Genomic DNA, 27671 nt, shown 5'->3' on the forward strand with positions numbered 1-27671 from the left:
GCCAAGCCCTCGGACAGGCTGGCCACCACCGTTAACCACCTCAGTCTCTACTTTCTAATTAAGCTCTTCCAGCTTCTCTCCGAACTCAGACAAAGACCCTGCAGGCAAAGAGTCTCCTAATGGAGCTCCCCCCCTTCCCAGCACTAAGGACTGCCCTGAGCCCGCAGGACCCGACACCTTGACCCCAGGACCCTGATCGGCTTGACCTCACTGCCCACCTGCACGACCCACTGGCCTTCCTCCCAGTTTCCTCATAGAAACCTGGCAGTATTTTCCCCGTTTGGGAGACAGTCTTTTTTTTTTTTCCCTAAGATTTTATTTATTTATTTGACAGAGATAGTGAGAGTGGGAACACAAGAAGGGGGAGAGGGAGAAGCAGGCTCTTCGCTGAGCAGGGAGCCCGATGCGGGACTTGCTCCCAGGACTCTGAGATGGTGACCTGAGCCGAAGGCAGACGCTTAACAACTGAGCCCCCCAGGGAGAGTCTTGAGACACTAGTCCGCTATCTTCCCAGTGTCGGCCTCCCTGAAATAAATGTTTTACCACTGCTCATTTCTCTGCCTTTGGATTTTGTCAGCAGCGAGGGGCTGAACCTGGTCTGTTTGGGACTCCCAAAGCCAGTGCTCTTGCAACCCTGTGCCCCATCCTTCTCCAGTCCCACATGCAAGGTCACCCCCTCGAGGAAGCCCAGGCCACATCCCCACACTGCCGTTTCTCACTACATCCTGACCCTCTCTGACCTGAGCCATCCCACAAAGAAGTGTGTTTGCTTAAAATCAGCCTCCTCCAAAATACAAGCTGTTGACGGTGGCTCAGCGGATGACTAGGAAGGAGAGGAAGGGAGGGAGGGAGGGGGAAGGGGGAAAAAAATCCACCCTGTCCACCAGCCACGCCAGGCCAGGGACCACATCTGCTTTGTTCACCACGATGCCTGCGCACCCAGTGGGCACTCAGTCTGTGTGTGATCACTGTGCATGGCGAATGAATGAAAGCATGCACCAACGAACTTCAGGGTCCTGCCAGATTCTGGAGAATTGGGGTTTCAGTTCATCAGACCTCCTGGCCCCATCAGTCCTCCTCTCTCACTCCTTAGGGAAATCTGCTCTCAGGGGCTCAACTCCCAGGGCTCAGGAGGCACAGCGGCCTCTCCTCTAGGGGTATTTGAGCCGTAAATCGGAGCTGCAGCCTTACCCTGTAACAAGCAGCATCCTAGGCAGCTGAAAACACAGAAAGTGAGGCCAAGGCTGGGATGGTGCCAGTAAAAGGCTGTGTGACTACGCGCGGGTCGCTGACCCTCTCTGTTCCTCCGCATCCTCGTCTGTGGACTCTCCATTGCCCCTCGGGTGTATCATGGGAATTCAAGGACTCATGAATAAAGAATTGCAGCTGAACAGATCTCTCTCTCTAATCACTTGCAGTCTTTGAAAAAGCAAACGGCCTTTTGTGCTCCCCCCCTTTTTTTTTTGTGCTTTCCCCTTTTTAACCCCTTTGAATGTGGCCCGCAAGTGCCTGCCTCCTTTTAGTTTTGAGCATGGGCACCCAATTTGGGGAAGCTGGTGTGGGAAAGGGCCCCGTTGGAGCTCTCAGTATAGTAAGAACCTCGTAGAGGTTGAGCCCCTCGCTCCATTGCCCATCGCCCCACCTGGGAAAGCCTAACAAAATCTCAGCCTCCCCACAAATCCCAAACAGCTGTGGGTTTCGGGGAGGAGATGGCAAGCAGCGACCCCTTGTGTTCCCTTACCCCTAGACGAGGCAGGCCCATCTCCCTGGAGAGACCCCGGGACAGGAACGGGGCTGCATCCTGGGGTCCAAGGCCAGCCCATAGACACAAACAGGTGCCTGGGGTCACTTTAGTGGAGTTGAGTTGGACTTGTGCTCCCTGCAGTCAGGCCTCTCCCCACCTCCCTCTGTGGGGCAGGGACGCAGACATCCACAGTCCCATTTCAAGAAGCAGAAACTGAGGTTTACAAAGGAGAGGGGACTTGCCCACGGTCCCCTGGCTTCACACCTGCAACGCTGCAGCCCTCCACGGCTGGGTCTCGCCGGCTGCCACTGTTCTCAGGGTGGGCCCGGCACCCCCACCCCAGGACCAGCTGCTGTGGTGCAGGAGAGCACACAACCCAAGCTGGGCCGGGTCGAAGTTCTCCCTCTCGGGATGGTGTGAGCCCTGGAGGGGAAACTGAGGCCAGAAGACACGTGAAGGGCAGCAAGGAGTAGCCTGTGAGCAGAAACCCAGCAGTCTGTGGGACAGAGCGCAGAAGCTCCCGGCTGGCTAGAACTCCCCACCCCGGGGTCTCCCCACCTCAGAACAGACCCCAGCCCCAGGGCTGTACCATGTGACCACCCAGCCGCCTCTGATCGGCCCAGAGCGAGCCCACCAGCTCCGCCTCTGGGGTTGCTGAGCAGGAGGGGTCCCAGACGGTGGTCTCTGCCCTTGTGTGGGCTCTCAGGCATCTGTCCCCCGCAGTGCTGAAACCCAGCATAGGTGAACAAGCACCCGGGTGCGTCCAGGCCTCCTGGGAGCCTCCGTGCTGGAACCATGAAGTCCCAGCAAACCTGAGCAGGAGACGCGCAATGTGCCACCTGTCACCAAAGATCCCAGATGAGGAGCTCCTTCACTCCACTCCTCGGGGGCCAAGGCCTAGGCGAGGTAGAGAGTTGAGTAGTGTCACCCCCAAAATTCACATCCACCTGGAACCTCAAAATGGGACCTTATTTGGAAATAGGGTCTTTGCAGAGGCGATGAGTTAAATTCAGACGAGGTCACCCGGGATTAGAGTGGGCCGTAACTCAGTGACTGGTGTCCTTAGAAGAACGCACACAGGACGCCGGGGTGGCTCGGTCGGTGAAGCATCTGACTCGGATGGGGCTCAGGTTGTGATCTCAGGGTCCTGGGATGGAGCCCCGCCTTGGGCTCTGCACTCAGCACGGAGTCGGCTGGAGATTCTCACCCTCTGCCCCTCCCCCACTAGTGCTCCTCTCTCTAATTTTTTTTTAAGGAAGAAGACAACAAAGACAGAGCAGACACTGAAGGGGTCAGCCACAGGCTGAGGGATGCCTGGCGTCCCCAGGAGCTGGGAGAAGCGGGAAGGGCCCTCCCCCAGAGTCTCTAGAGGGGGCGCAGCCCTGCGACACCTTGACTTCAGGCTTCTGGGTTCCAGAATTGAGGAGGGTGAATCGATTCAGGCCGCCCAGTTCATGGCACTTGGACGTGGCAGTCCCCGGAAGCTCCCACAGATGAGGACCAGATGGGCCACTGTCACGGGTGGGACTGTGGTCCCCGAAAAGACATGAGCAGATTCCAGCCCCCGGCACCTGTCCAAGAACAAGGGGTCACGGGGCTGGTTCCTGCTGAGAGAACCTGTCCCAGGCTCCCCAGCTCCACGGGGCTTCTCCCTGCCTGTCTGGGCCCACATGTCCCCCTTTTTATTGTCATATTGGATCTGGGCCACTCTATGCCTTATGGCCTCACCTTACCTTGAAAAATTACTCCTTCGGTGACCCTGTTGCCTTTTTTTTTAAGTTTTTATTTATTTGACACAGAGATGGCACAAGCAGGGGGAGCAGCAGACTTCTGAGCAGAGAGCCCAAAGATGTGGGGCTCAATCCCAGGACCCCGAGATCATGACTTGAGCCGAAGGCAGATGCTTCACCGACTGAGCCACCCAGGTGCCGCGGTGACCCTGTTTCCAAGAAAGGTCACCTCCTGGGGTCCTGAGGGCTAGGACGTCAACGTATGAACGGAGGAGTACAGAATTCAACTCGGCACAAAACACACGGGAGTACGCACACAGACCAGCACCCACCTCGCTCCGCCTGAGGGCAGAGCCCAGGCCCTCCACCCCCACACACACACGGACAGCCTGGGACACGGTCTCAGTGCTGCCGAAGGGTCCCCAAGCGACTGACCCCCGACTGGCCGCGCCGTGACCTGCTCATTGATGCCTCCCGAGTGACTCCTGCGCCCCTGCCTCCCTGATACACCCTTTGCCCCCATCTTTACGTTGGGCCCTAAAAGGTCACAACTCTGCAAAAACGAAAAGAGTCACTCCGTTTTCTAAAAAAAACGTTATTTTTTTAATGTCGAAGCATAATAAACATATTCTTAGATGACATTAACAAATGTTTTTAAATTTTGTCTTAAATTCTAATGGTATTAGTATTCAGCCAGGGGAGGCAGGGAGGGCCCTACCCCGGAGCTTGCAGAGGGGACACCGTCATCTTGCATGTCTGGCCCCCAGGATGCGGGAGCACTGAGCCCCCCCCGTCCGGGGTCGTGGGTGACACCGCCATCATCCCGCTGTGGATCCCAGGCTCTGCCCTCCAGAAGGTGGGAGGAGAGACCCCTGTGGTTCAAGCCCTGACTCTGGGGTTCTCTGATGAGGCCACCCACACAAAGGGTCCCTTTCTCGACTCCAGCCCCATCTGGGTCACCTGGGCGCTGAGAGTGCACACGTCCCTCCCTCCAGGCCTGGGTGCTGTTCCCGCTCTTCCTGCTCCGTCCACCCATGCAATCCATGTCCAGCACGCCGACAGGTGCATCCCCGGAGTACACCCCCCCTCGTTTTGTTGCTCTGGCATCTGCTGGGTGCCTTCCTGGGGCGGCCTCAACCCTCACCCTCACAGCTCGGGACGGCACAGCCCAACAAGTGTCCCAGCGCAGGCTCCTGCTGAGGGAGAACCTGTCCCAGGCCCCCCAGCTTCACGGGGGGGAGGTCACTGGTAATCTCGGCGTGCCTTGGCCTGTAGAAGCGTGACCCCCATCTCTGCCCCATCTTCATGGGGCTTCTCCCGGCCTGTCTGGGTCCATTGCTTTAGGGCCCACCCTACTCCAGTGTGACCTCACCTGAACTAAGTACCCCTGAGACCACCCCATTCCCAAACACCGTTCTGACCTGCTGGGCACTAGGACATCAACACGTGAATCTGTGGGGAGGGGGACACAATGGAACCCGTGCCATTTGCTTGGGGCTCGGTCTGGTTTCTCTCTGTGGATCTAGTCTCCTTCCTGTGCTGGCAAAGCGCCCCGTGGGGGCCCCTCCAGCTGGGCTTCTGTGAGGCCCTCCTGTTTCTCTCGCAGCCACGGCTACCATTACTCTCCCTTCAAGCAAGCGATGCTGGTTTCTCATTTTCCGCACACTTCCCTTTTCAAGTTAAAACAGAGGAGCATAAAAAAGCAAGTTGATTGAAAGGAAAAGCATGAAGGAAACGCACTGTGGTGGCTCGTGGACACCGCTGAGGGCGAGGCCACGCGGGGCACCGTCCACAGGCAGGGGCAGCCTGGCAGGGCACGGGGGGGGCATCGGGTCGCTAGGGCCGCGAGCCCAGCAGGGCAGCAGACACACGCGCCCCTAACAGCCCCACAGAGGCTCCACGATGCAGGAAGGACTATCGTATGTATCTCCAGGATACTCTCCTGTAACAAAACCCACTACGAAGTAACGAAGGTGCCCGCGTGCACGGTCCTACCGCGGGCCGCAGCTGCTCGGTCGGCCGTGGCGGCGCTGCCCACGCGGCAGGGGACTCGGCCCCACGGGTGGTACAGCGCGTGCCTCTCCGTCGCGGAGACTGGCTTGGGGACATTCAGGGACACCCGGGAGACCCACGGCTTGAGACCTGAGGGGACGCAGACCCGGGTGCATTCTCGGGGACCATGGCCACCTTGGATACCATGCGGAGCTCAGCACAAGCAGCCGAAGCAAGCATGGGTGCGGAGAACAAAGGACAAGTCTGGCTGGACCGGGGCCTCTCAAGAGGCCGGCACCCGGCGTGGCAGTGTGTGACGTGGAGGGTCCCCGTCCTACCCCGAGACGGCCAGCCAGGAGCCGAGGGGCAGCATTCGGGGAGCCTGGCCAGCAAGGGCTAGGAGGCTACGAGGAATCCCCTGGCCCATCCATCCGCTCACAGGGCTGCTGCCGAGATCCCCACGGGAAATTCCAGTCGTCTCGGAAGGAGCTTCAAGAGTCAGACGAGAGAAAAGTGGCGTCTCATTCACATTCCTAAGGCACAGATTAATCACATCTTCTTTCCTTCTAGAAGGCGATTCTCTGGAGAAACTCCATCTCCTACTTCCTGTAGCTCGAGCAAGGGCTGTGTGGCCGTGGCTCCAAGCAGCCGGCCCAGGTGGTGACCGCTCGGCCAGATGCTGCTGGTTTCCCTCCACCTGCACAGAGGGGAGAGGCCCACTGCCCTGTCCTCCCCAAAAGGGGTTCTGCCCCAAATCTCGGATCTCGACAGAGGTCTGCGCAACATTCCCAGGAAGAGAGCCGCTGTGGGCAGGAAGGCCGACGGGCCCACAGAGCCCATGGGGCAGACGGACAGATAGACAGGGGCTCAGATCATGGTGCCCAGGAGGGTAATCATCCTCTGGCTGAACCTGCAGGGTTGTCCACAGAGCCCTCTGGCTGCAGGTGGACAGGGACGTAGAGGACAAGGACACAGAGGACCCGGCCAAGCCCCTCGGTCCCCCGCAGAAACAGGAATGAGTGGAGGACAAGGGCCGAGGGTGACATCCTGGTGGAGTCCTTCTCTGTGCCATCAGCTCTGGAAGGCAGCGCTGGCCTGCTGCCCCTTCTCCTCAGGGAGGCCTGCGGCCGAGACCTCCGCAGGAGAGGGCGTGCTCTGCAGCACGGGGGCGGGGGGGGGGGGGGGGGGAGGGGCGGCCTCCTGCCGGGCAGCCGAGGCTGGATGGTTTCTGGGTGGCGCTCACAAGGACCTCCGCTCCCGAAGGTGAGAGGAACACAAGTGCGGGTCCCCAAGTGCTCTCGGGCTCCGCTGCCCTGGCCGGGGGAGGGGAGGAGGGCGGTGGGGGCAGGCGGGCAGGCAGCAGGGCCAGCCAGCCCCTCTAAGGCCACTGGCTGCCAGGTGCCGGGTAGCTGGGCACGGTGGGGTACTCGGGCAGGCTATTCCCCGAGAAGTTGTTGTACTGAGCCTCCCGAGATGGTGGGTTCCGCCATGTGCCCGTGTTCCACTCGGTCTGTGCCTTCTGGAAGCTTCCACCAGCTCCCCGATAGATCCTGTGCACCTGCAGTGCAGAGGATGGGGAGGCAAACAGAGAAACCGAACTGAACCTGTGTGTGGCGACGAGATCTGCTCGTGCTTCGGGCAGAACGTCTCTTAGATGAACTACAGAAGTCACAGAAACATCTTGGCGGACACGTGAAAAAACACACAGAAGCCGACATGGTGGACTTGGAAGGCCCCGCCTGACCTATGACCATGGTCCCCCACCCCCCCCGCTCTCCCAGCTGCTGACGTGTGCCACCAGCGCTGCTCTCCTCCCCAGCTCCGGGGCTGGACTCTTGGGCCGCGCACCTGACACTCGCACCCCATGCCTTGTACGTGGCCCACGGTTTCTTAGGCAGAGACCCCTAGGAAGGACTGACCCCCCACTGCACCTTGGGGAACATGGGCCAGTGCTGGAAATTCTACAAGTTCTGGAAAACTCAGCAAGTGAAAAATGGCATTTTAACTCGATGCTCCTGATGACCAATGAAGCTGAACGCTTTCCCCGTTTCTCACAGAGATCTTTCTTCTCCCACATGACTATTAAATATCTGTCTCTCCGTCCCCTCTTGGTGGGAGTGGGAGGGTACGCAAGAGAGAGCTTGCGTGGTGGGACTGGGACTTCCCTCCTTAGAGGCCGGCTCACAAGGCTGGCCCTCGATGGCGTCTGCAACCGGACTCCAGCCACCCTCTCCGGCGAGGGGCTCGGTCCCTGAACCATCTGTGCAGACACGGGGTTCGTGCTGAGCACCTGCTCCCCTCCCGGAGTCGGGGGTCCTGGCCCGAGCCGGACAGAGGGGCCCGCGAGACCGACCCCCACAGAGAACGCCGGGTCTCTGCCAGCCGCCTGGACACCACACCTCACACACGCAGTCCCGTCTCATTTGGGGAACTAAGTGCGTCCTGTGGGGCACCCCGGGAGAGGACTCTGGAAGCTCGTGCCTGGCATCCCCGCCCCCACCCCCACATCGCTGTCCTGAGCTCATGTTGCTTCCTATCCTCTCTCTGTATAAACTACGGCCGTGGGGATGACCGTCTACTGAGCCCTGGGGTCCTCCCGGCACATCCCGCCCCTGGGCCTGCTCCTGGGGACGGACACAGGGGTCATCTCTTTGTTCAGGAAGAACACTCTAGGGGCGCCTGGGTAGCGCAGTCGTTAAAGCGTCTGCTTTCGGCTCAGGGCGTGATCCCGGCGTACCGGGATCGAGTCCCACATCGGGCTCCTCTGCTATGAGCCTGCTTCTTCCTCTCCCACTCCCCCTGCTGTGTTCCCTCTCTCGCTGGCTGTCTCTCTGTCACATAAATAAATAAAATCTTAAAAAAAAAAAAAAAAAAGGAAGAACACACTCTATTTGTGACCATAAATCTTTTCTTTCTAGCTCTATAGGCATTTAAGTTAGTATTCGCTTTCTAATTTAAGATGTTTGCTGCTGAGCAAAAGTCCCTGGTTGGAAACAGTCAACCCCTGTATGGACCTGATTCCGGAACCATGTTTAGACTCATTCACTGTCTCTGCACACGCTCGTGGTTTCTGCCGGGCCCTCCCCACCCCGACTATCCACACAGCTGAAAGCATTTGGAGTGCACATACGGAGGGTGTGGAACAATGCTTCTGTCTGCCCAGACAGCCAGGTGCAGGGGGAGAAAGCCCACGGAAGCCAGGAAACGTGCTTTAACAGCTAGATTCTCGTGGCAAAAAGGCTAAAGAGACTCCAATCATGGCCCACCACCCAGCCCGTGCTGGAGCCGCAGCGCTGGAGCAATGCCCGCGGGGACTCCATGCACATCCACGGCTCTGGCCTCTGACCAGCACCTGAGGGCTGCAGGCCTGGCATTCATCCCCGGGAGAGCCCACGGTCGCCCACCAGCTTCCACGTGGCTGCAGTGCGAGTCCTGCCACAGTCTCCAAGCACCCAGAGCCATACTGCCCACGGGAACTTTCCGTGATGGTGGGGACGGCCCAGCAGCCCCAATGCAGCCAGCAAGGACCTGAGATGAGGGGTGCAGTGGATGCCCCAACTTTTCAGTTTTGCTTACTTTTACTTAATGTGAATTTAACCGTATGTGGCAGCAAGCGTCCAGCGGTGGCCACATCGGGCAGCGTGGAGCACACCCTGGGCCACGCACGTGCTGGGGGCTCTGGCAGTGGTGCCCCCAAAAGCAGATGTGGTCATCGTCAGCCCACACCATGCTGTTTTCCCAAGCCTGCCCAAGCAAAGGTCAGCTCATTCCCAGACATTTGGTCTCTTGCTCCTGAAACGGGGATGAGACAAGCCCCCAGAGTGCAGGGGCTCAGGTGACGGGACACACGGGAAGATGCCGGAAGGACTCACCTTTATGATCGCAATGGCCATCATGGCAGCTGACATGGAGAACATGATGGCTGGAAGCAGCATGACCACAGCAGCCCCGACACTGGTCTGGAAGAACCCGATTGCCGCCAGCCAACCACTGCAAGGGGCAAGAGAGCACATGGGTGCCAGCACGTCCACCAAACAAAGGCCCAGCATCCCCCATATGTAAAGAGCACCAACAATCAACAAGAAAAAATAAACGACCAGCAAGGAAATGGGAAACTGGTAGGTGGACTTGCAGGGGCCGGTGAATACATGAAACAATGTTCAGACCCAGCAACAAGGAACACACGTTAGAACGGGGTCTCTGTGTCCCCCTGCCATGCGGGCGAGTGCGGTGCGTGCCAGGGGCTGAGGAGAGGAGCCCTGCCCTGGTGGGAGCACGTCCCTCGGCGGCAGTGGCAGTTATCTACAAAAAGTCCTACGTGCTCATTTCTTGCACCCAGCTCTCCTCCTTCTAAGAATTTATGCCACAGAATTACTGGTCACCATGAAACGCCGCGAGTGCCCTAAGTGTTCACCAGCTGGAAAGGACACAGACGTCTGGAGGGCCACAGCCACTCGACGGCATGCGAGGAAGTGCTGAGGAAGTGAGAGGGGAAGAGAGTTAAAGAGGAGTCAGTACAGCAAGACCCCACAAGACCCGTTCTGTCCCATGCGCACACGGACACCCACACTTGCCTCTTGGGGTGAGAGGTGGGAAATAACCGTACTTTGAGATTCTACTTTTCTGAGCAGATAATGAAAACACACGGCGCGAGCTTCGGGAACTTAGAAGGATGTGTAATAACTAGCAAGTTAGCACTAGTTTGCTGCTACTAACTAACCCACGTGCTGCATTCAGGCTTCACGGCTGTTCGGCGGGTGTCCCTGTGTTCCAAGAGCCTGCCATGTGGCTACAGACCCACAGACTGGCCAGCCATACCCCCACAGCCACACACGCACTGCCACCTGCAGCCCTGCGGGAGCATCAACCCCAAGACGCAGAAGGCCGCGTCCAGCCGCTCCCACGAGAGCCCTGCCACGCCCCACACCGGGGCCGTGACGCACCTGCGGCCGCCCAGCACGCACAAGCCCGAGCCCCGAGTCTTTGGGGCTCATGCCTGGGGTGGCAAGGCAAGTACTGGGGTGCAGTCAGCACACGTGGGTTTCTTGAAAGCGTCTTCCGGAGGCCATGCTATGCTCTGAACAAGAGGGAAGCTGTGTGTCCTCCTCACCCAACTGCATGATGCGGGGGCAGCCGGAGGAGCCCCTGGGCGCTGGGGACAGACCTGCCATCCGTTCCCACTCAGCCTGGGGGAGCTGGAAAAGCCACCAGGGAGGGAGCCTCAGCCGGGTCAGGGGAGTCGATATGAAGCAGAGCCAGGCAGCTGGAGGGCCCAAGCAGGTGCTGGGTGGTGGGAGGCTCCCCGGAAGGGATGAAGCGCTGGCTCTGCTGGGGGGGGCTGTCACTTTGGGGACTAGTATCCTCCCAACAGGTCTGGGGCCCTGGAAAGAGGAGTCAGGCGGGCGGGGTCCCCGACTGAGGTCTGTGGTCTCTGGGGAACGTGAAGGCACCCACAGGCAGGAATGCGGTACAGGGAGCTGCTGCACAAGACCGGCCTCCCCGCACGACCAGGACGGAGAGTCTCACGTACGACCCAGCAGGCCCGCACTCAGGCTCGAGGGAGGGCGGGAGACAAACTGGCCTCCGGCAGCTACCACTGGATGGACAATGGAGCCTGTTGCAAACCATCTGTGTCAGGGAGAGGCCAAGGTGTCTGTGGCGGGGAGCAGGGAGGATGAGGAGGCCTGGAGACGGAACACAGGGCTCAAGGAGGGGATGAGGGGGCGCCAGGGGCTCCCGCAGAGCTGCTCAGCCTGGAGCTCGCAGGGTTGGAACCAGGGAGAGGACAAAAGGGCATGTGAAAAGATGGAGCAGAGATACACGATCTGAGGAGTCTGGCAATTCCCCGGAAGGCCAACCCAGCTGCCGCGTCACCAGTCCCGCAGCCGGCGCACACCCGAGACGTGGAGCCACGCTAACAAGGGCGGCACATGTAGACCTCCCCATGCCCAGCAGCATGGGTGGAAGCACACAGCGCGTCCCCCACATGTGGGAGCATCCCTCGGCCGCGAGCAGGGGCGAGACACCCACCCGCGCTGCCCTGGGGACGGACCCTGAGCCTACGACACTCAGGGAGGGAACCAGACACAGAAGGCCCCACAGCATGTGAGTCCACGTGTGTGACACGTCCAGAACAGGCTCCTCCACGGACGGGAAGAGGGTTCAATGGGGCCGGGGGAGGGGGTGATGGCTGATGGGGGTGAGTTCTTTGGGGGTGACAGAACATTCTAGAACTAAAGAGAAACAATGGTGGAACAACCTTGTGGATGCACTAAAACCACTGAGCTGTCCACTGTAAAAGAGTGAATTTCTGGTCCGTGACGTGCAGCTCACTAAAACCCTTATTCCAAAAACCAAACCGCAGGAAAGAGCAGGATGACGAGCCCACTTCTCTGATAATCAACTGGAAAGACGGCTGGGGGGGCCTGAGAGAGAGGTCGACCCGAAGAAGCGAGCACATCCCATCTGGACAAACTGCCGAAGCAAAACGTAGTTCAACACCGCGTGGAATCCTGAACAGAAGGACACTCGTGGAAACGCGGGGGCTCCAACGACCGCCTGCCGTCAGGACAGCAGGCCACACCGGCACTGCCCGGTGGTGCTGGATGCCGACAGGCGTGACGGCCACACTCTGTCCTATCTCTGCACCTTTCTGAAAACCCCAAAGTGGTCCAACATGAAAACCCTATTTTTTTTTAAATGTTTTATTTATTCGACACAGAGAGAGACAGAAAGCGTGCGCACAAGCGGGGGGAGGGGCAGGAGAAGCAGGCTCCCCACAGAGCAGGGGGACCCCGATGCAGGGCTAGATCCCAGGACCCTGGGATCATGACCTGAGCTGAAGGCAGTCGCTTCACCAACTGAGCCCCCCGGGCGCCCCAGGAAAACCCCATGAAGGGGGTGCCCGGCTTCTCAGTTGCTGTCTCCAGGGACACAGCCCAGGAGCTCCCTCCTACCGTCTCCCTGCTGCAGGGAGAGGTCGGCACCCGCACCCCGGGCTCAGCCCAGTCCCCAGAGTCTCCCACTCTCTGCCCCTCTCTCAAGGTCCTGCCCTGCAGTGAGCAGTCCGAGCAGTTAGGGGCTGGAGAGTTAGGAGGAGGGGTGGGAGCTGCTCGGTGGTCCCTTCTGCCCAAAGGAGAACTGGAACCGAACTGGGCAGGCTCCAAGTGACCGAATCCTCTGGTGGACACACACGCCTGGGGCACAGACCAGAGACCCCAAAGAAACGGGAGGCCAGGGGCGCCTGGGTGGCTCTGTCGTTAAGCGTCTGCCTTCGGCTCAGGGCGTGATCCCAGAGTCCTGGGATCGAGCCCCGCATCAGGCATCGCCGCTGGGAGCCTGCTTCTCCCTCTCCCACTCCCCCTGCTAGTGTTCCCTCTCTCACTGACTGTCTGTCAAATAAATAAATAAAATCTTAAAAAAAAAAGAAAGAAATGGGAGGCCAGAGCATACGATCAGCCTCTACTTGCAAATCTTCTTCCAGCTTCCTCTGCTCCTCTGGGGAGATGGTCTCACCTTCCCTGACCTCTGCCAGGTGAGGGCCAAGAAAACGCAGCAGCTGCCCCCAGCGGGGGTCATCCCGGGCTGCGCGCTGTGAGTGTAATCGTAAACCCACTCACAAAACAGATCACTTAGAAATAAATAAATTTTAAGGAGTTTTGTTTTTTTTTAAACTTTTAAGTAGGCTCCACGCCCCACGTGGGGCTGGAACTCACGAGCCTGAGATTAAGAGTTGCACGCTCCACTGACTGAGCCAGCTAGGCACCCCTAGAAAGCCCACTTAAAAAGCAAGAATTTAAGGGGCTCCTGGGTGGCTCAGCCGGTGAAGCGTCTGTCTTTGGCTCAGGTCATGATCTCAGGGTCCTGGAATCGAGTCCTACATCAGGCTCCCTGCTCAGTGGGGCGTCTGCTTCTCCCTCTGCCTCTGCCTCTCCCCCTGCTTATACGCTATCTGTCTCAAATAAAATCTTTTCAAAAAATTTTTTAAAAAAGCAAGAAGAGAGCATAAAGGAATTAAGGTTGGTTTCTCAGGTGTGAAGCAGGACCGGTCTCATACATATACATACGAACTTAGAATATTTTTATATGTCTTGAAAATTCTTTTCCTTCCCGGGCTCCCAGGATACCATCTGTGGAGATGACGCACATCTGGAGCGTGTGGTGAGTGACCTGCACGACACTGGGCCAGCTGGGCACCGCGGACGGCACGCAGGCACCCCAGAGCATCCCCTCTGAGGATGAGCCTGACGGCTCTGGGAAGCCTCAGGGCAACCACACTGGTGGCTGCTGTATGTCCCATGAGGAAGGCCAAGAGCAGAGACCCGCTGGGCCCCAGCCGCAGTCTACCTGCCCCCTGGCGGTGGGCCAGGAGCCTGCTGGCCACCAGGGCCCAGGAAGGCGAGAAGACCCTGGGCTGGGCTTCCAAAGGGAACGTGGTTTGGCAGAACAGCACCTTGGGGTGCCCATTCCCTGAACTGAGCCCTGGGGAGGCCAAGGGGCTCGGTGGAATCTCGTCGACCCACGGGAACACTGAAGAAGGCAGAGCCAGGAGGGGTCTCCCCTGCTGGCCCCGCCCCACCCGTGCGGGCCCAGTGCCTAGAGACAGAACGAGAGCCTTGACAAGCCTCTTATGAGAACAGATGGGCCTGCAGCCCCGACCGCAGGTGCTGTGCCCTCCTCCTCCTGATTTTCCAGAAGAGGAAAATACTTCAGAGCAGCTCTTTGCCCAAGCTCACCAGCTGGTTGGTCACCTGTCCCCTGCCCTGTTTGGCCTGCACTCCAGCAGGGAAAGGAAACTCCTGACGTTCCCTTTCTGCAAGCTGGCCCCCGAGGAAGGTGCACACCATGCTCGCCCAGTGTGGAAACCAGGTTGGGGTGGCACTGGGCAGAAAAGAGCTGGTACAGTAGACCTGAGGCTTCCCTCCTCAGAGGCCGGCTCGCAAGACTGGCCCTCGATGGCGTCTGGAACCGGACTCCGGCACCCTCTCTGGTGAGGGGCTCAGTCTCTGAACCGTCCGTGCAGACATGGGGTTCGTGCTGAGCACTTGCTCCCCTCCCGGAGTTGGGGTCCTGGCCTGACCCAGACAGAGGAGCCCGCAAGACCGACCCCCGCAGAGAACCTGACGCTGGGTCTCTGCCAGCCGCCTGGACACCACACCTCACACACGCAGTCCCGTCTCATTTGGGGAACTAAGTGCGTCCTGTGGGGCACCCCGGGAGAGGACTCTGGAAGCTCGTGCCTGGCATCCCCACCCCCACCCCCACCCCGCTGTCCTGAACTCATGTTGCTTCCTATCCTCTCTCTGTATAAACCACGGCCGTGGGGACGACCGTCTGCTGAGCCCTGGGGTCCTCCCGGCACATCCCGCACCTGGGACCCCAAGACAGCCCCTCACTGGCCCTCCAGACCCAGATCTGGGAGGGCATCAGCCGGGAAGAAACCCAATACCGAGGGTCCATGCAGAGCTCATCTGCTCACCAGTGGGTGAGGAAGCAACACCGGGAAGACTCTGGGAGGCTCTTCTGGAAACAATCCCAGATGAAAGCAGAAGGTGACTTGCAGACTTTGTAAAGGGGACAGACACTAGGCAGGAGCCGAGGGGCAGGCTCGGGAGGCCACAAATACCCCAAGGGATGCCAACCGAGAGGTCACACAGGGCACAGCTGAGCAGAGACAGGATTCTAGAGCACCGACAAGGCCGAGCACACGCATGAGCAGCTCAGATGTCGCCCACAGGACACTTAATGCCAAAGACACGACCCGCAGCCAGCCAGCAGCCCCGCAGGCACCCACATTCTCATCATGGGACCTGGGATGTGTCCCCTCATGCAGCAGAGGGGACCTTGTCAAGGCCCCAATGTGGGGATGACCTGGGCTCCCGGGGGGCCCGGCGTCCTCACGAGGTCCTCACGAGAGGGAGGCAGAGGGTGGGAGTCAGAGATGGGCAGACCCCGCGCTGCTGGAGGTGAGGATGGAGGAGGGGCCGTGGGCCAGAAAGAGGCAGAAGCCAGGTCTCCCTGGGGCCCCGGGGGGACCAGCCCTGCCTGCCCCTGGGTTTTGGACTCGTGATGCCCACATCAGACTCCCAACCCCAGAAGTGTGAAGTCAGTCTGTCTGACTTAAGTCACTAAGTCTGTTGTCATCTGCGACGGCAGCCACAGAACCGATCTAAAACCTTAAAAACAGGGGCGCCTGGGTGGCACAGCGGTTAAGCGTCTGCCTTCGGCTCAGGGCGTGATCCGGTGTTATGGGATCGAGTCCCACATCAGGCTCCTCCGCTATGAGCCTGCTTCTTCCTCTCCTACTCCCCCTGCTTGTGTTCCCTCTCTCGCTGGCTGTCTCTGTCTCTGTCGAATAAATAAATAAAATCTTTAAAAAAAAAAACAAAAAAAAAAACCTTAAAAACAGACAGAAGACTGGCTCTCTCTCGACAACAGGGTCACAAGCAGCTGTCCTGGGGAGGACCTCTTGCTGTTCGCTGAGCCTCTGCTCCCAAACACATCCCTAGGCCACACTTCCCAGCCTCCCAGATGGCCCAGGAGCCCGTCCCGGGCAGGACCCTCATGGGCAGGCCCTGGGTGGGCATGGGTAGCAGACCCCAGCTCCGCCAGCGCCACCCGGAGTACTCATGCGCTCAAAGGCACATGCGCCTTCTCTCGTGCCCTGGGAGGCTCGGGCTCGACCCGTTCCACAGTGAAGGCACGTCACACCCGCGCGCTGCGGCCCGGGCTCCCAGGGCCCTGGCTCACCATGCGCCCCATCCCGCGAGGCCGATCGCCTGGATGACGGTCAAGACAAACTGGGCTCCGAAGATGAAGAAGAATGCCATGAAATTGAAGGAGCTGTCGGCTCTAGAGAGGAAGAGAGAACAGCCGTCACTGCCGCCCTCCCCACAGAGGCACCAACCCGGAAGCGTCATCACACTTATGCTCACAGTGGGGCCACGACACGGCTCCTCTGGAAAAACTCTGTGCTGGCAGACTCCTGGCTGCAAAGGGGTCTGAGAGATTTCCGTGTGAGTGACTACACTCACATTTTTGCTGCAGGTCAACCCGGGGAGAAGACGGGTCGCAGATTTAAGGTGTTCTGCACGTTCCCCGGAGGACATGGGACAGCTGCAGAAGGGCTGTGGTGCAGGCCACCTCCAGGTCACTGAAGGAGGCCAGGGCCTGCAGGACCGCAAGGGCGGCAGGAGGCAGGACCACTCCCAGGCTGTCAGCACGCTCCATGTGTTCCTGAGAGAGGCTGCCTGAGTGCCCAGAACCTGGAGGCACAGCCCCATCTAGCCTCAGCAGACACGTGGGTTTCTAGTTCTTCTCTCCGAGGGCCTCAGGGACGCTGTCTGCGGGACTCTGAGAGCCCGGGATTTGGGAACCATCTAGGGGCAAACACAGCAGCTCCTGAGTTAACAAGGGGCCAGCTGGGGGTGAATGTCCACAAAAGCCAAGAGCTGCCAACACCCAGTATAGCTACACCCAGCGCGTCCCCCACACGCAGCAGCGTCCCTCGGCCGCGAGCAGGAGCGAGGCGCCCACCCGCGCTGCCCCGGGGACGGACTCTGAGCCCCCAACGCTCAGGGAGGGAACCAGACACAGAAGGCCCCACCGCGTGTGAGTCCATGTGTGTGACACGTCCAGAACAGGCTCAGACGGGAAGGGAGCTCGTGGGGGCTGGGGAGTGACAGTTGATGGGAATGGGGCTGCCTCGGGGGTGACGGAATGTTCTGGAACTTCACAGAAGTGATAGCCGCACACCCCTTTGAAGACACTGGGAACACTGACTTGAATAGGTGAGCAAATATGTGAAGTGTCTCTCGATTTAGTTACTAAAAGACTCAACAGGCTATAGTTGGTTGTAGTCTGCAGTCCCTGGATATAAACCTAACACAACGGTTCTGGGTATGTGCGCCAGAGGACAGGCGCGGCCAGGGCACAGGCCCCGAGCGCACATGGTCAGGTGTCTGGTTCCTCCCAGCGCTGAGCACCAGAAGCTCCCCAAGGCCCCACGAGAGGTGCAGACCGCCCCGTGCCCCAACTTACCGGAAGGCCTTGTACACGGGCCGGAACCAGCACACGTAGCCACAAGGGGAGAAGAGCAGCAGCCAGACCAAGGCCAGGCCGAAGTTAGCTCCCGAGCCGCCACCGATCCACCAGGCCAGGCAGGCGATGAGGTTGACCCCCAGGGTAGCACAATAGACTGGGGAGGGGGGCGAGGAGTGTGAGCGGGGACCGGAGGGCAGCAGGCTAGGACCCCTCCCACCCACACGGAGAGCTGGGCCGAAGCACTGGTCAGCGTGGGAATCATGGAGCCAGAGGAGGGCTCAGGGGACATCACTGTGTTAGGTGAGATTCAGCCCAAAATTCGGGCTCTCGCCGGAGGACGGGGCAAACTTGTGGTGGGGGTTGTCCAGGCCGGGGTCTGAGTGGCGCAGGGAGGCCCTGCCCCCCGCCCCCACCCCCGCGGCTCACACAGCCACAGCCGGTAGATCCTCTTCACCAGAAGCTGGTGCTCGATGGGGATCTCATCGGAGAAGTTCTGGTAGAAGCAGGGCTTCAGGGGAATAAACTTGGGCAACGGCGGGAAGTTGTTCTCCTTTTCTGCAGGGACAGAAAACACCAGGGAACGAAACCAGGCAGGGGGCCTCAGTGACAGCCCCAAACACGTGCTCATCCCTGTCCTCAACCTGCAGACGTGTCCCCTCACGGCAGAGGTGATGCTGTCAAGGCCCCGTGGGGGTGACCCCGGGTTCCTGGGGGACCCAGCGTCCTCACGAGAGGGAGGCCCAGAGACGGGCAGACGCTGCGCTGCTAGCGGTGAGGATGGGGGGGTGGGCCCTCAGGCCAGGAAGAGGCAGGAGCCGGGTCTACCCATGCTGGGGTTTTAGAACTTCTGACTTCATAACATGAGATGATAAATGTGGTTTATTTTTTTTAAGATTTTATTTATTTTAAATGTGGTTTATTTTTTTAAAATATTTTATTTATTTGAGAGAGAAAGAGCATGAGCGGGAGAAGGAGATGGCAGGGGAGAACAGAGAGAAGCTGACTCCCCACTGAGCAGGGAGCCCAACATGGACTCGATCCCAGGACCCTGAGATCATGACCTGAGCCGAAGGCAGACGCTTGGCCAACTGAGCCACCCTGGTGCCCCAGATAAAAGCGGTTTAAATCGCTCCGCTGTGGTGACTCCTAAGAGCCGCCACAGAAGGCACGCAGACTCGGTGGCACAGCCGCACACTGTCAACTCCCAACTCCAGAGAAGGTTCTGGCCCTGTGAATGCAGGAGCTTCCTGGGGCAGCTCTACCAGTCAGGGGGTTTCAACCACAGAACTTCATTCTCTCCCAGTCCGGGAGCCCAGAAGTCAGAAGTCGAGGTGTGGTAGGGCCACGCTCCCTCCAGGGGCTCCAGGGGAGGGTCCTTCCTGCTTCTCCCAGCTCCCGGGGGCTCCAGGCATCCCTCGGCGTGTGGCCGCTTGGCTCCAGCGCCTGCCTTGGTGGCACACAGCCATCTCCGCTGCGCGTCTTTATGAGAACACCTGTCACTGGATTACGGCTACCCCACTCCCGTGTGAGCTCCTCCTTACTAACTATACACGCAACGACCCTGCTTCCAAATAAAACCGTTTCACAGGTACGAGGGTGAGGATCGAACGTGTCTTTTGGGGACAGGATTTAGCCTGCAACACGGTATGGTCAGTGCCACCCCTCGGCCTTTCAACGACATCACCTCTGTGGCAGGACACATGTCCTGAGCACCTCGGAGGCCCAGACCGTAAACAGAAAACAGAAGGGGGCTGCCCTCCTTGCCAGGGGGAGACTGACAATAATCACAACGAAGGAGCAAGTATGGCGAGCCAGAAAATGCTGCGTCGGGGGCGGGGGGCGCAACAGGGATGTGCGTGCTCGGGGGTTGGTTAGCTGTGCTCTAAGAGGAGGGCCAGGGGTGCTTGCATGGCTCAGTCAGTTAAGCATCTGACTCCTGATCTCAACTCAGCTCTCAATCTCTCAGTCCTGAGTTCGAGCCCTGCACTGGGCCCCATGCTGGGTGTGGAGGCACTTAAAAAAGAGTCATCGGGTTAGCCCTCACTACAAAAGTCGGTATTTAAACAAATATTCCAGAAAGCGAAGAAGAGAGGCAGTGGGCTCCGGGGGAGGGCCTCGGAGTGAGTGGCAGCTGATAGAGAGGCAGCGGGGCGATCAGGGGCCAGATGGGCAGACAGGTGAAGGCAGACCACACCTTACCGGCCACACCACAGAGAGGCCTCCAGCATTTACCACCTGATCCACGAAGCCACGGCGCGTCCCAAGCCCGAGCGGACAAGGGAGCAGATCCCACTCTGAACTTGCTGGCTCTGAGCCTCCACAATCAGATGTGGGAGAAGGGCCTCCCCGCATGGACTCACAGCCCCCATGCCATGGCCACTGGTCACTACCCTTCAAGGTTCCTGCCCAAGGCCCCAGCGAGGACCCCACCTGGCCCCCGGCCCCTAGCCTTGCTGCTCCCTTGGCCACTGGCACCTCTCCCCTTCCCTGATGTCTGACCCCCACCCCTCCTGCTGCCCACAGCAAGGACGGGGTGATGCTTCCAGTGGTCAGGCTGCTAGCACACGCTGTGACTAGGAGGTGGAAATCACCCCCCCATCCCCCGGCCCCCCCCCCCCGGCCCCCGCCGCCAAATCACACGCCCTTTGAAACCCTGTTTTCTTGGTAGATAAACAGCCCCAGGGCAATGTTCTACGCAGACTTAGAACTCAGAATTGAAATCCCAGTGCCACCACCACCTGGCTGACCTCAGGCACCCAGCGCCCCACCCTGCCCTCCACCTGAAGGCCGGGGCGGATGCCAGGATGCAGGGGTGGAGAGGCGTGGGGCCATCGTGGGTGGAAGTGTGCACTCCCGGCGCCTCGCCGTGGCCTTGGGGCCCCAGGCCCACCTCACTTTACCTGCACACTCTACCCCTCCTTCCGAGCAGGAGAAGGCGGGCAGACCCGTGAGAGACTGAGAGTGTCGTCTATGCGTGTAGGCATGAACCCAGATGCCCAAACCTCACCCCTTACGGTGATGTCCACGACCAAATGGGCCCCAAGGCAGAAAGCCTGGCCAGGCCAACGACTCCCATGGAAGCTGGCATCCACCTATCACATGGCTCAGAGTTAGGAAGTGACCCCAACACCCTCCATGGGAGAAGAGTGGTGTGTCCCCCGCTGGATCTGGCCACTAGGGGACACTTCCCAGAGGAACAGAGAAGCCGGATCCCTGCCGCAGGGCCTCTGGGTGAGACTCACCAGACATTTCCGCTGTGACAACTGGGCGGGGCAGAAGCCTACAGCCACCTGGAGAGGAGACAGCCACAGTCAGGAGGTCCCCAAGGCCGCTGGGAGACGCCGACCCCAGCTGCACACTCAGCAGCAACCGCAGCTGGAGTCCTCACCTCCAGGCCACCCCCAGGCGTGTCTGTGCTCTGGTCCCGAAAGCCAGCCCCAAACTGATCAGGCCAACCCCATCTGCAGCCTTCGGAGCCCCCCGGGCAGCGTCTGTGCTGGTAGGGCAGGGGTTGGGCTGTGGCCCCACCACACACCAGGCCAGAACCAAAATGTTCCTGGGACCCCATGGGCCCAACCCCACCTCCTCGTCCTGCCTCCTTGTCCCTCCCAACCCCCCAAACTTCCTCTCTATCCATGAACAGCTCCGAGCAACTCCTCAGAACCACCGAGAACTGGGTCTGCGCTCACCATTGTATGACATTACACCAGTCACACAGTCTTTCTGGTCTGCACTTTTACCCTGCAAGCCTGAAGAGCTGACGACCTCGCCACAACCCAAGTGAGGCAGCTGGAGACACCCCTGGCACCCAGTGGCCCTTCCTACATGGAACCAGGAGAGCTGGTGTCACAGAATAGCCCCGTAGAGCAGACTGCCAACAACACGTATACCTGCGGGGGGACTCTGCCAGTTCCCTGAGGGCTCTGTGGGTAGGCACTGCCATCTCCAGATACAAGCCGGGCTCATGCGCCCATGCCCAGCACCCACCCGGGTCTCACTGTCGCCAGCACTGGCACTGGGATGGGAACCTACAGACAGCTTTCTCACACACTGTCTAGACGACAAGGTTCCAGTGACACTGAGCTCCCAGGGTCCACTCCCCCCACCCCCACCAGGAGACCCTCTCTGCCCAGCCCAGCCCTGTGCCCACATACCTGGTGGGCTCACAGCCCACCCCACTGCCCGTCCACGACACCGGCCTGTGGTCAGATCCCCCCCCCCCGCCCCTGCTGTCCTGTGCCCGTGCGCTGGCATGGACTGGGAGCAGAACCCCAGGGTTCAAGGGGAGGCTCAGAGCAGGGATGAACTGAGCCCCACAGTGGCCCCATGACAGACAGACAGACAGACCCATGCTGGTTCTACTGCTAACTGCTCTGTGCAGACCCCTGGCTGGCCCTCTGGGAAGGATGGCAAATAGGACGACGACTAGAAGAAACCTTTTGGTGAACGGAGTCCCGGCTGGCAGGCTACACCCTCATGTAAACACCCACTGGACAGCCACACCCTTCCAGACCCAAGACACAGGCAGAGAGGAGTCCCCCCCGCAGGTGGGGGAGCAGGTGGCACTCTTCCCCCACTTGGCTCAGAAGCTCCCCTTGCCGTGTACAAACCCCAAACCTTGGCAGAAGTGGTCACCCGACCCAGGTACCCTTGGCCACCATGGTCCCCTGCCTCTGTCAGCAGACTCCAACCTGGTTTGGGGCTGTTTATTTTCACAAGCAGTGCCGCTTTCTGACACCGGGACAAAGGAGATCCTGTCCCAGCGGAATCTCGGGCTTGGGGCAAAAGGTAGGTGGAGAAGGAAGTCCGAGTGCCTAGCCCCCCACCCAGGCTGGGCCCCCACAAAGCTCAAGCCCACACCAGTGGGAACAGCGTGTGGTCTGACTTCGGGGTGGAAGACGCAAGTCGTCCCAAAACTGACCCACGGGATCACAGCCTCCCGGACGACAGTGAGAGAGGCGGAGGCCTGCCAGTGGAGTCTGAGGGGAGGCCGAGCCGTCAGCAACAGAGAAGTTCCAGCAGGCAGTGGGCACGGCTGCCTACGAGCCAGGGTCCAGCCGGCGGCACTGGGCCTCCAGGACCCCACGGAACACCTGGAAGCGGTGGTTGAGGTCAGGCCGGGCGTGGATGCGGAAGCGGGTACCCAGGGCACCGTCAGGCGAGGGAGCCCCATAGAAGACGCGCTGCACGCGGGAGTGCACCAGGGCCATGGCGCACATGGCACAGGGCTCGCGGGTGACGTAGAGGTCGTAGCCAGTGCACACGTAGGGGAGGCTGTCCACATGCACGTCCCCGTCCTCTTCCAGCTTGCGCACAGAGCCCACGCGGATGCCCTGGGGGGCAACAGCTGGGGCGAAGGAGCAGGCAGGGTAGGGGCCGAGGTCATAGGCGCCACGGCCCTGGCCCTGGGCCACCAGATCAATGCACACCATGGTGGCGTGCAGCAGGGGGCTGGCTGTGCTGCTGCAGTCGTGGCCTGTGGCCAGCACGCGGCCGGAGGACGGGTCCACCACCACAGCCCCCACTGCCCGGAGGCCCCTGGCAGCCGCCTGCTGTGCCGCCCACATAGCCCGCTCCATGTGGCCCTGCATCGCCACCCGCTCCTGCATGGAGAACAGCCGCCCAGCCAAGGCACGAGTCACCTGCCTATCCTCATGGAAGGACGTGGGCCAGTGGGCGCGTGCCTCCTCGAACTGGCCTCTGGTTAGGGGCGGCCGGGCTGGCACAGGCACCAGGAAGGGCTGCCCCAGGCCACGAGGGTCCACAGCCGGTTGCGGGAGGAGCTCAGCGAGCGATCTGGTACCCGCGGCCGGCCCCGCCAGGCACAGCAGCATCTCGAGCGCGTGCGGACAGCTGGCATCGCGGCTGGGCCGCACCCTCTTAAGGTGAGGCTGGGCGGGCAGTGGGTGGACGGCTGACACCTCCTTGAGGAGGCGCGAGGTCTGGCGCTTGTCAAGGATGGGTGCGGCGTAGGCCAGCACCAGCTCCACGTCCTTGGACTGCTGCTCAGACAGGACCGGGAGGGCTTGCCACGGCACGGGCTCTTGCTCAGGGCTCCCGGTCTTCTCGTCCGCACGCGGCTCCACAAGGCCTGGGGCGGGGTCCATCCTCGGCACGGCTCCGACTGTGGGAGACAGAGATCGGAGCAGAGCATCATCCGTCAGCTGCAGAAGGCCCAGGTGAGCCAGAGGAGTCCGTCCCAGGTCCCAGGAGCCAGGTCCCAGGAGCGTGCGGAAGCTGAAGTCTCGTCCGAGAGCTCCGCCCACAGAGAACACATCACTCCATGTTCACGCTCAGATCCTGCCAACTCTCGGTGTGCAGAACTTAAACCATCACTGACAGTTTGGTCTCCCTGTGACACGTGCCACCGTGAGCATGCACACCGGGTCTTGGAGCCTTACAGACAAAAAGAACATGAACGCTCTGGTTAACTGTCTTCATGTTGACCACGTGCTCAAGTGATGACACTAATTTCACCTGTGTCTTTGTGAACTTTTTGAAAGGGTGGCTTCCAGAACATTTCACATTACGTCTGTACCTCGCATCGTGTCCCTGTTGGTCGGGACTGCTACGGACAACGTCAGATCTCAATTACTGGTCACCTCGACGTGATTCCGGAGGATCCTTGTCGCCACCGTGCACCCAGACCACATGGCCCGCTGGCGTCCTGGAGTGGACCGGCCCGTCCTGCGCCCTCCCCGTGGACAGGGAAGGGCTGCAATCATCTGACAACTGTGGGCCTCTACCTTTCACAATGCGCCTCCCAGCACACTCCTCAGCCGCACAGAACCCCGGGTATTCATCAGCCAGGTCCGCTGGAGGGCACCGGGCATCCTCGCCCACCACCCTATGTCCTGAGCTCACAAGTCTGGCAAACGCGCAGAACCAGGGGTGCTGGTGGCAGCCACGAGGAGAGGAAGGCGTGGAGGGCCCCTGGTGCACTCGCGGCACTGTGCCAGGCAGGACCCACAGGAGGGTCCACGGCGCTGGCCCTGAATCTGTTCCCAGCACACACCATGCCCAGGACCCCAAAGCATGAGCCACAAAAGCTCCCAGTCTCCACAGCAAAATACACGTCTCACTTGCCCCTCCGAGAGCACAACTCTGTCCAATGAAAACAAAACAGGCGACAAGTAAAGGAGCCTGCCACTGGGACACCGCTGGCTGAGGTGCCGGCTCCTAGGCAGGATGGGTAAAAACCCCAGCAGTCACCGTCTGACCGGCGGCTGCTCCACTTCACACCCAGCTACGCGCCCAGGAGCACTGAAAACACACATCCACAAAGAAGCCTGCACACGCGTGCTCACGGCAGAGCGTTCACAGCAGCCAGAAGGTGGAGACGGCCCAAGTGTCCTTCGACGGCTCAATGGATACACACAGGGTCCCCACACACGGGCACGTCACTCGGCCGTGAGCAGGAGCGAGGCACCAACTCGCGCTGCCCCGGGGACGGACCCTGAGCCCACAACACTCAGGGAAGGAACCAGACACACAAGGCCCCATGGCATATAAGTCCACATGTGTGACACGTCCAGAACAAGCTCCTCCACGGACGGGAAGGGGGCTCATGGGGGTCAGGGGTTGGGGAGGGGGGACCGGGGGTGACTACTAATGGAGATGGGGCTTTTTTGGCAGGCAGGTGGAATGTTCTGGAATAAGACTGTGATGACAGTTCCACAACCCCACAAATGTCCTAAAAACCACAGATATGCCCATTTTAAGTGGGTGAACTGCCCCTCAGTGAAGCTGCTAAAAAAAGGCGGGGAGGGGGCGCCTGGGTAGCGCAGTCGTTAAAGCGTCTGCCTTCGGCTCAGGGCGTGATCCTGGCGTTATGGGATCGAGTCCCACATCGGGCTCCTCCGCTGGGAGCCTGCTTCTTCCTCTCCCACTCCCCCTGCTGTGTTCCCTCTCTCACTGGCTGTCTCTCTGTCACATAAATAAATAAAATCTTTAAAAAAAAAAAAAAAAAAGCGGGGAGGGGTAAGGACACGGGGCAGTTGCCAGGTCAGCAGACACCAAGCAAGGCCCCGTGCCTCGGATGACAGCCGCTGGTACTGTAGTCGCCACGTGTCCTCCCAATGACCCAGGAGGGAGCTTGGGGAACTGTCCCCTTTCTATAAAACAAGGTGAAACTCGGAGCTGGAAGGACCTGCCCGGAGCCACAGGCAGGGAAGGCTGAGTCAGGATCTAACCAGGAAGACATTCCACAGCTCTCGGACTCTGCCTTCCGAGCCCATTCCACAGATAAGGAATAAACAGTTTCCGCAGACGGTGTCCTGCCCGGGCGCCCAGCCCCAGCGTCCTGAGGGGAGTGCCAGCCCAGGGGCAAACAGTGTCTATGCACCAGTGTTCTGTTTCAGCAGGCCAGGGATGTGGAGCGGGCCAGAAGCTGCTGGGGCACCTGGGCTCCTCTCTTGTCCCCGGAGCTCCAGATTGAGCCCGGCTCCAGGCACCTGGCTGCCTCCACCCCCCCAACACCCTTTGCTGTTCTGGCCCCGCTCAGTCCCATCCCTGGCTCCCCCGGTGGCAGCCACGGGCTGCTCAACACCCTGTCTGCATTCACGGCCTGCTCAACACCCTGTCTGCATTCACGGTTTCAGTGCCTCTGCCTCTGAAGCCCTGGGCCAGGAGGGGGGCCCTCAGCTGCATGGGCAGCCCCCAGAGGGTTCGGTGGGCCGGGGACACAGGACCCGAACACGAGTCCCCTGGGCAGCTTAGGACCGCCCGCCCCCCGTAGCCCCCCTCCACAAACGGGGTGCTCTCAAACTCCCTAAGACTCAGGCGCTGGGAGCGAGTCAGGAAATGGCACAGATTCAGGGACTGGAGACTGGTCCTTTAGGCAACACCCAGTAAACTCAGGCTTCAGGGCCCATCTCACCCCTGGATTTGGAAGGCAGGCCAGAACCTGGGTGTGGACGCCCGCCGTCTCCTGCGGGTGAGACCCGGGGCACCTGGCCTACACCCCACCCTCAGCGTTCCCTTCCGAGAAATGGGAATCCAACACCACCACGCAGGGCTGTCTGAGGCAGAAAGGAAGGAAACCCACACGAGGCCCTGCACGGGCCGGGGTCCAGCGACGCCCTGTGGTGGGCAGTCTAGGAGGGCTCCTCGGAGGCAGTGACCCACAGCGGGCCCTGGAAGGCAGGCAGTCCTGAGCCGGACAGCCAGTGCTAGAGTCCCAGGCCCGCCCGCAGCGCGCGAGGTGCAGATTCCGAGGGCGGCTCCCTGGCCCAGCGGGCAGGCAGGGGGCTGCCATCTGCACCCCTAACGAGCTCCCGCCTTGCTTACACGGAGTTCTACTGCGGGGCGTCCTGCGTGCCACACGGCCCTTCCGTGCACGAAAGTTCGAGAACGTCGGGCATGCGGGGTGCGGGAGGGAAGCCCTGTGCCCGGGGCCAAGACAAGAGAAGCCCCGACCACTCACGCTGTCGGTAAGCGTCAGGAGAGGCTCACGTTCACCAGCGCGGAAGACGCCTGCAGGGGCAGGGCGCCAGCAAACGCGCGGCCCGGAGGCAGGGGGCTGGCAGCCGTGACCCCAAGCACGCGCGCGGGGGGAGGGGCGAGCGAAGCAGCTGGGCGTACGGGGCCTCCACCCCCGACCGCAGGGGCCCGCGCATGCGCACAAAACCGACGGGCGCGGGGAGCGGCGGCCCGCGGCCCGGCCGCCCCGCGCGCACGCGCACACGCGCCGATGCCCCCGGCTACCTCCTCGCGCCGGGCGCGGCCGGCGCCCCCCGCCAGCCGAGATACGCACCCCCCGCCCGTCGCCACCCCTGCTCGCCGTCCGTGGGAGCCCGGGCCGCGAGAGCCGAGCCCCCGGCCCCCCGCGCTTACCTCAAGAACCACACGCGAGCGCTGCGCCTCACAAGTCTTAGCAACCGACCGCCTGCCCCGCCTCCGCCCGCGCCGCGGGGCACGACGGGAGCGTAGTTCCTGGGGCGGGGTCGGCACGGAACCGGGGCGGGACCGGGACTACAATCCCCACAAGGCTGCGCACCGGGCCGCGAAGCGCCGCCCATCCCCCCGACCGCCGCTCCGGAGACCCGCTGGAGCGCGGAGAGCGCCGAGTTGAGAGTTCGAGACCTCTATGGGCGGCCCGGAAAAGAGAACCCTGGGGGCCGTTGGGGAAATCAGACTAGGGAGACTGAACCAGAGGCGGACAC

At 60.6% G+C, this 27671-nt stretch overlaps 2 protein-coding genes across 4 annotated transcripts; both read right to left on the reverse strand.

Moving 5' to 3' along the window:
* Positions 1–4059: 4059 nt before the first annotated feature.
* On the reverse strand, positions 4060–27424 carry SCAMP4 (secretory carrier membrane protein 4). Of its 2 annotated transcripts, none has more exons than XM_045800129.2 (7): positions 27343–27424; positions 20751–20798; positions 17935–18063; positions 17506–17662; positions 16216–16317; positions 9339–9456; positions 4060–7024 (listed from the first exon to the last, which is right to left on the reverse strand). In XM_045800129.2, exons 2-7 carry the CDS (start codon positions 20755–20757, stop codon positions 6845–6847), a joined length of 693 nt encoding a protein of 230 aa, XP_045656085.1. In that variant the 5' UTR covers positions 20758–20798; positions 27343–27424; the 3' UTR covers positions 4060–6844. The 2 variants fall into 2 exon arrangements, with proteins under 2 accessions (XP_045656085.1, XP_087723564.1); XM_087867438.1 differs by lacking the exon at positions 27343–27424 and adding an exon at positions 21198–21602.
* ADAT3 (adenosine deaminase tRNA specific 3) lies at positions 22538–27418 on the reverse strand. 2 transcript variants are annotated; one of them, XM_087867437.1, is made up of 2 exons: positions 27343–27418; positions 22538–23904 (listed from the first exon to the last, which is right to left on the reverse strand). In XM_087867437.1, exon 2 carries the CDS (start codon positions 23613–23615, stop codon positions 22548–22550), a length of 1068 nt encoding a protein of 355 aa, XP_087723563.1. In that variant the 5' UTR covers positions 23616–23904; positions 27343–27418; the 3' UTR covers positions 22538–22547. The 2 variants fall into 2 exon arrangements, with proteins under 2 accessions (XP_087723563.1, XP_045656084.1); XM_045800128.2 differs by having other exon boundaries at positions 22538–23632; positions 27343–27404.
* Positions 27425–27671: the final 247 nt, after the last annotated feature.

Source organism: Ursus americanus, chromosome 14 (genome assembly GCF_024610735.1).
Source record: "Ursus americanus isolate L20-20 chromosome 14, mUrsAme1.1.p, whole genome shotgun sequence".
Lineage (NCBI taxonomy): Eukaryota > Metazoa > Chordata > Mammalia > Carnivora > Ursidae > Ursus > Ursus americanus.